Source organism: Colobus angolensis, unplaced genomic scaffold, assembly GCF_000951035.1.
Source record: "Colobus angolensis palliatus isolate OR3802 unplaced genomic scaffold, Cang.pa_1.0 Scaffold102, whole genome shotgun sequence".
Lineage (NCBI taxonomy): Eukaryota > Metazoa > Chordata > Mammalia > Primates > Cercopithecidae > Colobus > Colobus angolensis.
In genome coordinates, this window is record NW_012111142.1 from 4405690 (window position 1) to 4419790 (window position 14101).

Genomic DNA, 14101 nt, shown 5'->3' on the forward strand with positions numbered 1-14101 from the left:
AGCTTAGAACTATGGGGCCATCGCGCTCTAGATGCTATTTTTTACTTAGACCTATAATCTTTGAGTGTCCACACTGACCTCCCTCTTCACCATGTAGGCCCCTGCCAACCAGGCATTATTATTATTATTATTATTATTATTATTATTTTATTATTTTTGGAGACAGAGTTTCACTCTGTGACCCAGGATGGAGTGCAGTGGCGCAATCTCAGCTCACTGCAACCTCTGCCTTCCGGGTTCAAGTAATTCTCCTGCCTCAACCTCCCGAGTAGCTGGGACTACAGGTGCCCACCACCACGCCCAGCTAATTTTTGTATTTTTTTAGTGGAGACGGGGTTTCACCATGTTGCCCAGTGTTGTCTTGCAACTCCTGAGCTCAGGCAATATACCCACTTCGGCCTCCCCAAGTGCTAGGATTACAGGCATGAGCCACTGTGCCTGGCCCCAGGCACATTTCTCACCACACCACATTCTAAGCATGGCCTCCCAAAACATGGAAATAGTGGAGATCGCTATCATTTCCCTTGAAAGTCCCACCGTTTTAGTTATTGGGAGTTTGCTTATCAGAAATCTAATACATATTGACTACTAGAAACAATTTTTGGCTGGGTGTGATGGCTCACACCTGTAACCCCAGCTACTCAGAAGGCTGAGGCAGGAGAATCACTGGAGCCCAGGAGTTTGAGACCACCCTGGGCAATACAGTGAGATCTCATCTCTACACAAAATTCAAAAATGTAGCCAGGTGTGGTGGCAGGTGCCTGTAATCCCAGCTACTTGGAGGCTGAGGTGGGAGGATTGCTTAAGCCCAGGAGTTTGAGGCTGCAGTGAGCCATGGTCATACCACTGCACTCTAGCCTGGGTGACAGAGCAACACCCTGTATCTAAAACAAAACAAAAACAAAAAACAAACAAAAAACAGTAACAAAAACAAATGCTTTTCAGAAGATCTAGGACCATTTTTTGGAATATTTTCAGATTAGATAAAGGGACTTGGGTTTTAACTTAGCTTCTGCTGCTACCTGGCATATTATAAATGTGGGTGGCTTCTCTCTCCCTCGGTCTCTCTTCTCACAATAAGCAGTTTGAACTGAATACTCTCTGAAGCTCATCTAGTTTAAGCCCTAGTGGATGTATAGAATTCAGTCTCTGAGATTACATTTACAAATAGTACAACTGATCCATAAAAATAAAATTAAAATCTGAAAATCTGAAATAAGGAAGCCTTTTAAAAGAAATTATTTTAAAAATGTTTATGAGATATTAAGTTATACGGTATATCTAGACTCAGTCTTTAAGATACTTTGCCTTTGGGGAGACTGTAATATTTAGAGTTTAAAAAACCCTGAGTGTGCTACTTTAAGCTCTGTGAAATAGAGCCCCAGCCTTTGTCCTGAGAGGGCCTCTTTGAATCGAAATTGACCATATTCTCACACTAATTGCCTAAGCTTCCATGATGGCTGATGTGAAATGTGTTCAAACGCCACGCAACAGCTGTGATTATTGGAAATATTTAGAGTGATGGTTTAATAGGCAAAGTTGACAAGAATCCAGTTCCATGAAGGGAACTTGAACTTTTACGTAACATGTAAGCGATACTACTGTGAGACTAAATGAAGAATGAAAAACAAATCAAAACAATTACTTGAGAAGAAAACTAACCACCATAGATTGAATGATTCCAGAGATTAACATAAAAAGGGAGGGAATCATCCAATGACCTGTTGGAAGTGAAATGGAATTACAAACTGCAGTCCTGTGAAAGAGGACTTCAAAAAACAAGATCCAGGCAGATGCTTCTTGGATAATGACCAAGTGCTGGATCTAGGCTGTTGCAAGTCTTTCCCTGCATTAAAAACAAAACAAAACAACAACAAAAAAACAAAACACACACATACAGGAAATAAGCAGACAAAAAAAGCAAATCTCATAACGAACATAAAGCCATGGGTTATTTTGCAGCATTTCTCTCCACCAAATTGTCAGATTTATACTGAAATGGAAGCCTCTATTTCTGTGCAACATGATTACTAAAGCATAGCCTACTTCTCTCTCTCTCTCCCTCTCTCTCTCTCTCTCTCTGTCTCCTTCTCTCTCTGAGACAGGGTTTTGCTCTCACCCAGGTTGGAGGGCAGTGATGCAATCTAGGTTCACTGCAACCTCTGCTTTCTGGGCTCAAGCAATCCTCCCACTGCAGCCTCCCAAGTGGCTGAGACTACAAGCATGCGCCACCATGCCTGGCTAACTTTTATATTTTTAGTAGAGATGGGGTTTCATTGTCGCCCAGGCAGGTTGCAAACTCCTGAACTGAAACGATCCACCTGCCTTGGTCTCCCAACATGTTGGGATTACAGGTGTGAGCCACTGCTACCAGCCAAACACTACTTTCAAGGCATCCTCCTGAACTCGAAGTATCTTCCTGAATTCATTCCATAGGATTTGAGGATTAATTCTACTGTGGGTAGATTTCACAGAAGGAATGGAATAAGCAACAGAATAATCAGTCTAGTGATTAAAGTCAGGGGACCAAGTTTTCATTCCAGCTTGGGTATTGACTAGCAAGATGCCAGCCTCCTATATTCCTTAGTTTCCTCTACTACAAAATGACCTTGACTCTTTTGGCTTTAAAATCATTCACTCCCTGTGTTAACCTGGGCAAAGTTATTTAACATTTCCAAACCTACATTTTCTTATCTTTAAGTTTCTTATCTTTAAATAGTAGCAGCAATTGGTCAGGCATGGTGGCTCACGCCTGTAATCCCAGCACTTTGGGAGGCTGAGGTAGGCAGATCACAAGGTCAGGAGTTTGAGACCAGCCTGGTCAACGTGGTGAAACCTCATCTCTACTAAAAATACAAAAAATTAGCTGGGCATGGTGGCATGTACCTGTAGTCCCAGATACTCAAGAGGCTGAGGTAGGAGAATCACTTGAACCTGGAAGGCAGAGGTTGCAGTGAGCCAAGATCGTGCCACTGCACTCCAGCCTGGGCAACAGAGCAAGACTGTGTCTTGGAAAAAAAAAAAAAGAAAGAATAGCAGCAATTTAAAAGGCTTTTCTGAGGATTAGAATTAATGTACACAGGTGCCTCATTCAATAAATGTGTTGAGAATCTACTATATGCCAAACAGTATGCTAGACTCTAGGTTATTTAATATTCTTAGGATTGTTTTTAGAATAAATTGAGATGCATGAAAAGTAATCTGGATTATACAGTGCAATGAGGCAACACCAGATAACTGAGAATCAAGAGCCAAACTGTTTTCAAGTTACCCTGGGGGTCTACTGCATGAACAAATAGGCCTGGGTTTTTCTTGTGCTTTGCAAATGCTAACTGCAGGAACAAACCATAGCTAGTGAGTAAGCTGAGCCCATTGGCCAGCGCTCAGGCCAGCTTTGCTGTTATCTCCTGCAGTGGGTAGCTATTATTTTTGCCTGCCCAGCAGTTCTTCACCCCCTTCTTCTGGAAACAGAGCTCTAATGTTTCTTTGGGGAACTCTCTGTCCCTCAGCCTCAGCCTGTGTGGTTAGGGTGGACTTGACTTAACCCGCTGACTCCACGGGTGGACAGGGAAGCCGGGTCACACCAATGAGGCACTCCGTTGTCTTTTAAACATAAACGTTGTTTTAAAAGTGAGCAAATGACCCAAACCCCGATAATCAGTATCATAAGCATCTAGGAGTAGGCCCTTCCCTAGATCTATTGTTGAAAAACTGCTCTTGTTTCTCTTGGGATTATTAAATTGGTGGAAATTAAGCCTGGAGCTGCTCACACTATCTGGGCCACAGTCTGAGGATATTTAGTCTAAGAATAGAGCTCATACAGAGAACAGCAGACCTGGGGGGTGGGGTAGGGGAGGGGAAAGAGGGGGAAAAAGGGGGGGAGAGAGAGAGAGAGAGAGAGAGAGCGAGAGCAAGGGAGCGAGAGCAAGAGCTTTCTGAAGGTAGCATCTGAACACCTGACTCCATCTCTACCTGAGGCCATATACCCCTGGACTTTTCAGTTACACACACTAATCCATGATTTGGTTTTGGGGGAGTAGAGGAATAGCAAAGCAATTTGGTTGGGTTTCTTTCATTTGTAAGAATCTTTCACTAGAACGAATATGTGTTAACATATCTACTGTTCATTACCTGGTATGTGACAATTCAACAACTCTTATTATGCTACTCAGGAATTTGGAGATTCAGAAAGATCTAGACATATCCCTCAGGGACACCAAAGTTTTAAAAATTCGTATTTCATACCAACAAAGAGGACCCTTACATCCTGACATAAGTATATCCAAATCTCCACAAATATTTCAAACAGCTTGCTATAGTATTCCTCCATCTTCTTTAATTCCATGCATATTCATCTCATCACAGGTGTAATCATTTGTCTAATATCTGTCTGCTCTGCTAGATTGGAAGAGCAGGACTGGCTGGTCTAGCTTGTTCATTAGGGCCCAGCACAGTGCTTGGCAGACAGTAAGTGCCCAATAATTATTTGCCAAACTGACTCTTACAAACAACAGATTCTTGGAAACAACAAAGGTGCATATCCCTTTAGGAAGAGCCATGCCTGAATGAAGGCAGATCAGAGCAAAGCCTACATCATGGCTAAGGGGCTACCCCTTATGCGAGAGGGGCTGCTCGCTCCACTGGAAAGGTTCTCCCATGGCTCCAAGTGTACAAGAGCAATGGGATGGGGTAACTGGGCCTGCTCACGTCCCCGAGACCACATCTCCTCTAGGCAAACGTGGCTTCTCCCCGAGAGGGGGAACACATTCTTCCTTCTGGACCAACAGGAGCAGGTAGAGAGAACTGGGGATGGGGAGTGAGGAATGAAAGAATCATCGCAAGAGAACCACATACAAAAACAAAGAGCAATACGGGGATGGGGGAATCTGAGAGATAATGAACATGTATGTATTGGATGCCTACTGTATACCAAGCTCTTTCCATGTGTCATCTCACTTCCCCTCCCAGAAAGCCTTTCCAATTTGGGAGAGGTGGGAAAACAAAGAACAGCAGAGAATAAGTGACTTGGAGAAGCTGATGCAGACCCCAAGTGGCCGTCCAGGATCTGAATTCTATTCTGGCTGACTCCAAAGCCCACGCTCTTTTCATTGCCCTCTGCTGCTCCCATTTATTTTTCAGAGGTCAAATGATTTATTTGCTTTCAGATTTTTTTTTTTTTTTTTGCTCATAGACCCCTTATTATTGTAATAGCTGGCAATTCTGATGATCCTCAGATGTGTTTTGTGCATCAGAAAAAGGAATTTTTTCAGGGGGAAAAAGCAGCTACCATTCGATATGAAGAAATGGCAAATGTAAATTTACTGCCAAAACATGAAGTTTAAAAGACATTCCATACGTGCGGGTGATTAAATATGCTAGTTTCAATAACACAAAGGATGCAGCCTGGAATGGGTGACTCTTAGTGATACTGCAAGCACATTAATAGGGCCATACATTCCCATTTCGAGTATCAGCACTCACCCCTCCTTGCCTACATGGATGATAAGCTGATACTCCACAAACACTGTTAAAGCTACAGTCCCATGCTATAGTACTTCACTTAACCTTAACATGATTTATGATTCTGTCAATAGGGGAGGTTGAAAACCCTGCACTGAAGTTTCAATGTGAGCTTCATATTTAAAACCGTAATTGGGTATGTGTGTGCATGTGTGTGTGTGTGTGTGTGTGAGAAGAGAGAGAGAGAGGCAGAAGAAACCATTCCACATAAAGAGGAGATACAAGTTCAATCTTGAATTTTTTATTCTATGCTAAAAAAAGGAAAATAAATAATGAGTCTAAACAGGGAATCAACTTTAGATTAAGCTAAACCAGAAAGAACAGGGCTTATCTGATTATGCGAGGTACAGTCGAAGCCCACGATACCAGGAAGTCTTAAAATGAGGGGGTTTCTAAGAAACCTTGCTCAGAACCACTGCCTTCACTATGTATGGATACGTGGGTCTATGCCGGTGTGTGCCTGTGCGCACGCGTGCACCCGTGAGGCACGTAGGCCTGCGTGTGATTGAGAGGGACAGAGAGAAAGGGGCAAAGGAATTCCAAGGGAAAGCAGCTTCCTTTGTGAAGATGAGTTTAAATCCAGGTCCCCTGGGCTAATCACCCTATTCTCTTCAGCACTCACCCTGGAGGCCCTTTGCCTCTTTAAGAGATTAAGGAGCCAAGTGGTCTCACTGCTCTAACCTGTCCTCCCAGGGACAACATATTAACATGATTCCACTACGGAAGAGCTCTCTTTAGGAGTTTGCTGCAGGGATGACAAATTAACCCAGCAGGGTGTCCCACACATCTATCACAGTACAAATTATTAGTGTAATAGAGCTTTTAGTTGTGCATTTATCTAGTAATTATTGAACGTTACACAAACCCAAGCTGAGCAGCCATGGCCCTTTATGAGGGTGGCTCAGTGGGTGGCCTTACAGTTAATTTAGGATAGTTCTCCACTAGGCAGTTCACTTGCAGACAAATTAGCTAAACAGCCTTCTCCTTTAAATATTTTCCATGTCACAGTGAAACTCTTTACAATACAATAAAGGTACAGTTTTAATTACACGCTTCCTGACTTTTGTTTAGTTGTAGTTTTAAAACATTTGTTGGCACTCTTTTTTCCTTTGGCTGGGCAGTAATAGCTGCTTCTAAGTATCTGGCTAATGAATTTAATAATTTCCTGAACTGGGACTTAAAGGACCTTTGCAAAAAAAAAAAAAAAAAAAAAAGAAAAAAAGAAAAAAAAAAAGAAAAAGCTGCTTTTCTTCTTTAGTGTCCTGCGACTTCAAATCCCATCCACAACTCTGCCCATTAGGCTGGGCACTGGCACTTGAACTAACCCTGAACGAGGCTCACAAGCCCTCTCGCTTCTCTGTTTCATGCTCCTCAAAGGTGGTACTTGTTAGGTCTATGAGGCCTGCGTTTGAAAATCGTTCTGGCAATTCTTCTTGGAGAAAGGCAACGTAATGTTTTCTCAAGTGACATACTCCGATAATAAATAAACACCGTGCGTCTGTTGGCAGATTATTTCAGCGCCTTGTTAGCAACAGGTACCTAATTGCTTCTCATTTTCCCGAGATGATTCAATTGCACTAAACCAGGAGAGACAAATTAGATTCAGTGGATCACCAGCATGTTCTACAACTAAGTGAAAAGCGTTCGTAAGAGGCAACGAAGTTTGTGGATATGACAGGAGAAAGACGAACAAACCTAGCACTTGGGGGCCTAGGCCAGGGGAGGGGGTGCCACAATTACAGTAGTGGTGAAACGTCAGGGGACGTTCCTTCTGGAGGGACCTTAGTTTGGAGAGAAAAACTTATAATGCCACAGCAAAAATTCTACAAATGGAGGACCAAACAATTTTGAGCTCATTTCTCTTAAGGTCTATCCAGGTAGATGTTAATTAAAACTAAACTTGTATTAGGCTGGGCATAGTGGCACACGTCTGCCAGAATCAAGGCAATTTCACTTCTAAACTGCCTTCGTGTGTGTGTGTGTGTGTGTGTGTGTGTGTGTGTGTTTGATTCATAAAGAAGTGGGGTTTAACCTTGCGCTCGCATTTTGTATGTCTTAAATCCTCAGTACTTAGTTATCTAAGGGCATGACTTATTTGCTGTTGTAATCCCAGCACTGTGGAAGGCTGAGGCAGGAGGACTGCTTGAGCCCAGGAGTTTGAGACCCGCCTAGGTAACATAGTGAGACCCTGTCTCTACAAAAAAAAATTTAAAAATTAGCTAGGCATAGTGGCATGCGCCTGTAGTCCCAGCTACTTGGAATGCTGAGGCAGAAGGATCCCTGGAGCCTGGGAGGTCCAGGCTGCAGTGAGCCGTGATCAAGTCACTGCACTCTAGCTTGGGTGTCAGAGAGAGACCCTGTCTCAAAACAAACAAACAAACAAATCAAATATATACTGAGCACTTAAACATGCTATGCCCCTTTCTATGTGCTGCTGAGTACATGCATTTGAATGCTGTATTACTACACAGTGGAGAAGGAAAGAACTTCCTATTATTCTCAAACTTTCTCTGCTTCTTCAATCAAATCCACGCATTCATTCATTTATTTGACAATTATTTATTGAGTGCTTTCTTTATGCCGGGCACAAGGTGGAGGGATTCAGAGATAAATGATAAAGATGTGCTCCTTGCCCCAATAGGCCCTGCCATCTACTGATGACTGTCACCCTGCTATTTTACCTCTCCTTCCCTGCTCCTCTATTGTTGTCTCTGCATATTATGAATCCACGCTCCTCTAACCTTTCTTGGTGACCCCAACTTCCTGAAAGGTAATCTTAATTCTCATAATTCTCTGCGGTATATTTTTCTTGGCCAAACTGGGAGATATTGTTAACTTCAGACCCTCAGATGTTTCATCACTGAGAGCAAGATCCCTGTTTGGGTCAGGAGGATCATGGACTTAGAGAGGTTTATAGTGCATATAAACTTCTGACTACCTCTCCAAACAGAAACTGGAATGATTCTTTGAAAGCTGCACAATAAATCTTTGGTTTATATGGTGATTGCTTTAGTGTATCTTAGGCGTATTTTCGGAATACAGGCAATTTTACTTCTAAACTCTCATTGTGTATTTTTTTTTTTTTTGACTCATAAAGAGGTGGGGGTTTAACGTCATGTTTGCCTTTTGTATGCCTGAGTTCTTCGGTACTTAGCTATCTAAGAGCATGATTTATTTGCTGTTGATCTGTTTTGCACGCCTGTAATGTGAAGGCAAACTGTTTGACAATAGGGGTTAGGTCTTCTGCTTGTCTGGACTTGTGTAGTGCCAGATGCCCCTGTAGTTGTCCACAAGGATGTCCTTCCTCTCATTTTCTATCGCACCCTGTGCTTCTAGCACAGTAATGCAACCGCTGGTTTCCTTGTCCTCTCGTCCTCCAGGAAGCAAGCACTCTAAGGACAGAATCCATGCTTCTCTTGTTCCCTCTACTACTAGAGCACCTTGTACACTGTAAGAGTTTGATAAACATTTGTGGAAAAAAACTAATGGGTCCCCAGATAGTAACGGGTATCTGCAAGCTAATACAACATTGAAAAAAGCCAAATTGACCTCAAAAAGTGTCTCTGAAGTGGCGTGCACCTAAGAGAAACCCTGAATTTACCAGTAGCAAGGACTTATGGACTAATAAAAAAGGCTAAATGATTTGTTTATGGCTGCTATTAAAAAAAAACTCAGTGTGATGGCACAGGTTATGTTTTGATTATCAAAAGATCTAAATGGATATGTTATGACTTTGACTCATAAAAAATGTGAAAACAAAGTAATTGTTTAAATAAATGCAGTTACTTTCTCCCAGTGGGGGAGAAAAAGGTAGAAACTACCGATATGGCAAAAAAGGCACTGAACTGGAGACTCGATTTCTGGTCTTGGTTCTGGGTACCTCAGATTTCTCATTTGTAAAAATAATGGGGAATATGTTGCTAACTGTCAACCAGCATATTTATCCCCTATTTACCCACTGATAAAACCTTAATTTGATAGAGAGCAGCCATATGCTCAGCTAAAAATTTAGAGTTTCCAGCCTCCCTTGCAGCTACAGGTGATCATCGGACATAGTCTTATTGTGCTGTAGAAGATCCTATGAAAAAGTGGCAGGATAAGCTGACAGGCCCTTTTTGCCCTCACCCTTTCTCTTCTTTCTGCTTGGCATGCAGACATAAGGCAAGAGTGCAGCGCCCATGCTGTGACCTCATAAAAACAACCCACTGAAACATGGCTAGGAGAAGAAATCTCAATCCCTGATGGCACTGCAAGTGCCACCCTAACAGCCTTGAATCATCTACTTGCTTTTTTTGTTTTTGTTTTTGTTTTTTTGAGACAGGGTCTTTCTCTGTTGCCCAGGCTGGAGTGCCATCATAGCTCACTGCAGCCTCAAATTCCTGGGCTCAAGCAATCCTCGCACCTCAGCCTCCTGAGTATCTAGGACCACAGGACTTATCACTGTGCTCTCCAAATTTTAAAAAATTTTTGTAGCAATAGGGTCTTGCTGTGTTGCCCAGGTTGGTCTCAAACCCCTGGCCTCAAGTGCTTCCTGCCTCAGCCTCCCGAAGTATTGGGATTTCAAGAGTGAGTCACCATACCTAGCCACATACTTGTTTTTCTATGAGAAAAATGTGACTCCTTATTTTCTTAAGCCATTGTTCACTCAGATATTCTGTTACTTTCAGCCAAAAACAATCTTTGCTGATACTGGGAACACATTATACCAAAAGATTCCCAGACCATAACTCTTTCAATTACTTTCAATTGTGCCGCCCAATGTGGATCATGTAAGGCTGCTCCCTGTTCCTAAATCTCTAAGGCACAGAATTGCTTTACTTAATGCAGAGTATTTAAATAAACTACCATTCATTATCTTCTTAATCTTCAAAATAGCAAAGATTTTAAGTAAAAAGATAAGTTTTAAGAAGATCTAAACTTTCAAGAAACTTTAAGATGTAACTGATGATTAGTCCAAATAATTCTCTAAGAAGTTAGCCCCTTCAGATCATCAACCAGGCAAACTTACAATTCTTGAAAAGGCAAAGGGACGAAGAAAGATTTCTTTTTTCAATTATCATGAATAAGACAAATAGTCATGAGTAAATACTTTATTATGGTTACAGTTTTAAGTCATGGTAAAAGAAAGTCTTTGAAAGCCCAATCTTTCAGCTTAAAGTGCACAATGATTATACTAATGTATAACGATGTACAAATGCCTGTACTGAAATGTAATATCTTCCCCCTACCGATAGGATATTCCCAAATAACCTCTTTACCTAATTCTAACCACACAGAAAAACAGGTGGCAAAGTATTATCCCCATGGTACAGATGGCCAAACTGAGGCCACAAGGTTAAGTGATTTAACAAAGCCACAAAGAAAGCCAGTATCAGACAGGGGATTCATTTTAAGAAACCACACGCCTCTACCTTGACACTGTAAATAGGGAAGTGGTTAGAACAACCTAAAGAAAGCCCATAGCTCTTAATAGCAAAGCTTTACTTAGAGAATTTTGCATAGGTTTTCTTTGGATGCAACGCCATGGTTCTTCCACATCCCGGACATTTCTTACAAGGAAGTACTGCACGAACTATCACACATTTATCACCCTTGGCTCTTCTGAAGAAATGAAAATTCATCAGGGTCAGAGAGGGGATAAATGTCTCCTGTGTGCATTTATATGCATTTTGATTACTTTTATTCATTCAAACAATATTTGAGCATAAAACCCACTGTGTGACGCACAACAAATATAGTGAAATGTCTAAGTTAGAGATCCTTCCCTTTGGAGATTCTCCTCTAGGAAACATGTATATTAACTAACAAGGCCAGATGAGGTTGGTGGAGTCAATGTGCAGACACAAAAGGCAGCAGGAGCTTAAGCAGTGTGAGATGATGGCAAGCTGGGTGGAGAGGAGGTTTCACTTTGAAAGTAGTGCTTGAGCTGATCTGGGGGGATGGGCAGAATATTGCTGGGCGAAGGCAATAGGGACAGCATGATATTTTCAAAGCCTGGGTGAAAAAGGATTATTTAATTGTATGACCTGTGTGCATACTGTACTTCCAGGCACTGTGAAAATGACTACAAATACATGATTTCCTTTGCTCCTAACATAATACAATTCTTTTGAGTTAGAGATGATGATCTCCAACTTAGAGATGAGAAACCTTTGGTTCAGAGAGAAAAGCAATGTGCCAAGTAGTGGACAGAGATTCAGACAGCAGCCTATCTGACCCCCTGAAATTTTGTGCTTAACCACTGCCATAGGCTGAATGTTTGTGGCCCTCTAGGATCCGTATCTCGAAATCCTCACCCCCAATGTGATGGTAACAGGTAGCAGTGCCTTTGGGAGGTGATGAGGTCACAGGGTAGGGCCCTCATGAATACGATTAGTGCCTTTATGAAAGAGACCCTAGAGAGCACCCCCGCCCCTTCTGCCGCGTGAGGACACAGCAAGAAGATGCCATCTATGAACCAGGAAGTGGGCCCTCACTAGACACAGAAGCTGCCAGAGCCTTGATCATGGACTTCCGGTCTCCAGAACTGTGAATGATAAATTTCTGTTGTTTATAGGCCACCCAGTCCATGGTGTTCTGTTCTGGCAGTCAAAACAGATAAAGACAACTGCTGTGCTATGCTACCTCCCTTCAATGCCCTGTGTTTCTCCCTTCGCTTTGCAGTCTCGAGAGAGGTTTTCTTTGTAAAAGGTGGCCACGATTTTTCCAAATGTAGCTTATGTTTGCAGCCAAAAGTAACGCCCTCGGGTTTTTAGCGAGGTGACCTTGATTTGCTGTAGCTCTGTAAAACCTCACCTCCATTCTGAGCGTGGATGTGTGTTGGACAGTTATTGCTTACTAACTGGTGCTAGTCTAGTTGAGGCATTTCTGTGAGAAATGCTAGGGAAGGCAGCAGAAGCCTTGCAACCTAGTGCTAACCACAGAGCAGTCAATGGCCTCCCTGATCCCTGCCCCATGCCCTGGGGACCTGATAAAGGACATTCTTTTCTTTTCTTTAGGACCCTTTTAAAGTTTGATTCTCTGGATTCTCTAATAATTTACTATTTTGTGTTGTGGCAACTTTGCACAATGAAAGGAGTGTCAGAGGTTGAAACCTCCTTTATGTGCACATGTGACATCGATTCCACACTGACTCTTGGCAGCTATACTCTTCCTCCTCAATTTTGGCCTCATCTTCCTAAAACACCAAGTCTTACTCCCAAATGTGATATCATTCCAAGCATTAGCTTTCCAACTAGTTCAGAGAAAAATGAAGGAAATTACAGTACCCATAGCAAATACGCCTTAAATAATGAGGCTGAATTCCAACCTTTTAAAAATATCTTAGCCAGAAAAATGTCTTATGTTAGCCTATCTCAATTCTTATGATTCTTACCACAAAGAGGCAACTGAAGTTTCATCTCAACTACTCCAATTCCCTTCACCAGACCACTAAGCGGGGTGGGGCACGGTAAGAACCGGTACCTGAGTAGACTTTCCAGAAAGGAGAGCCGAGGATGCTGGGAGCCATCTTGAATTCTGGTGAAAACAAAGAATCTTTGGTATTCCATACTTCTTACACTAGGCATCTTTCTCTTTTCCTCAAACACAATTTTATGAATGAATATGATTAGACTGGAACTTGTTATGCTGTGAGCTAAGGAGGTTCATCCTGGTTCAACCCAGTGTGGGTCATTTTAGAAAACGTGCTTAGTCATCTAGCATGAAGAAGCTCTCAACCTGTACCCGTGAGGAAGTGCTCATGACAATAATTTCTAGAACTACAGTTTTAAGGCAAGACACACATTAGACACTCTTAACATTTGCTGACTAATGATAATATATACAGATTGCCTTACGGAATCTCCACAAATACTGTTTTATTGTTGTTTCTGTATAAGAATACAAGATTGGGAGGAAAGGGTCATTCATTATTAGTATTGTGCCCATTGTATTGATGAGGACATTGAAAAACACAGAAGGTGAGTGGGAAGGAAAAGAGGCAGGCTACCTGGCTCTCCTGATTCCTGGCATACTGTTCTTCTCAGTTCTTACTAACTTACTACACCACGAATCTTTCCTTTCCTTAGGATGGTCCTCCATTTATCTAAGCATCTTTTAAGATTTGACTTCAACGTTATTTATACTTCGAAGTCTCTTTTTTTTTTGTCACTCTGTCGCCCAGGCTGGAGTGCAGTGGCACCATCTTGGCTCACTGCAGCCTCCGCCTCCTGGGTTCAAGCAATTCTCCTGCCTCAGCCTCACAGGTAGCTGGGATTTACAGGCGTGTGCCACCACACCCGGCTAACTTTTTTGTATTTTCAGTAGAGATGGGGTTTCATCATGTTGGCCAGGCTGGTCTCAAACTCCTGACCTCAAGTGATCTGCCTGCCTCGACCTCCCAAAGTGCTGGGATTAGAGGTGTGGGACACCGCACCTGGCCTGAAGTCACTTTATTTGATACAAAGTGATAAGTAATAGTACATTCCACATCAGGTTTTTTTGTTTGTTTTGTTTTGTTTTTTGTTTTTTTTTTTTGAGACAGGGTGTGCTATGTTGCACAGGATGGAGTGCAGTGGTGCGATCTTGGCTCGTGGAACCT

The 14101-nt window shown here is 42.3% G+C and overlaps 1 protein-coding gene across 3 annotated transcripts in view; it reads right to left on the reverse strand.

Moving 5' to 3' along the window:
* NFIA (nuclear factor I/A) overlaps window positions 1-14101 on the reverse strand; it is a 406575-nt gene that overhangs the window by 60340 nt on the left and 332134 nt on the right. Inside the window, exon 8 of one of the 3 annotated variants that reach the window (XM_011941158.1) lies at window positions 12985-13038. The exons of the other annotated variants lie outside the window; for them this stretch is intronic. Coding sequence (XP_011796548.1) covers window positions 12985-13038 — 54 coding nt within the window. The remainder of the gene's footprint in view (window positions 1-12984; window positions 13039-14101) is intronic. 3 annotated transcript variants of the gene reach the window in all.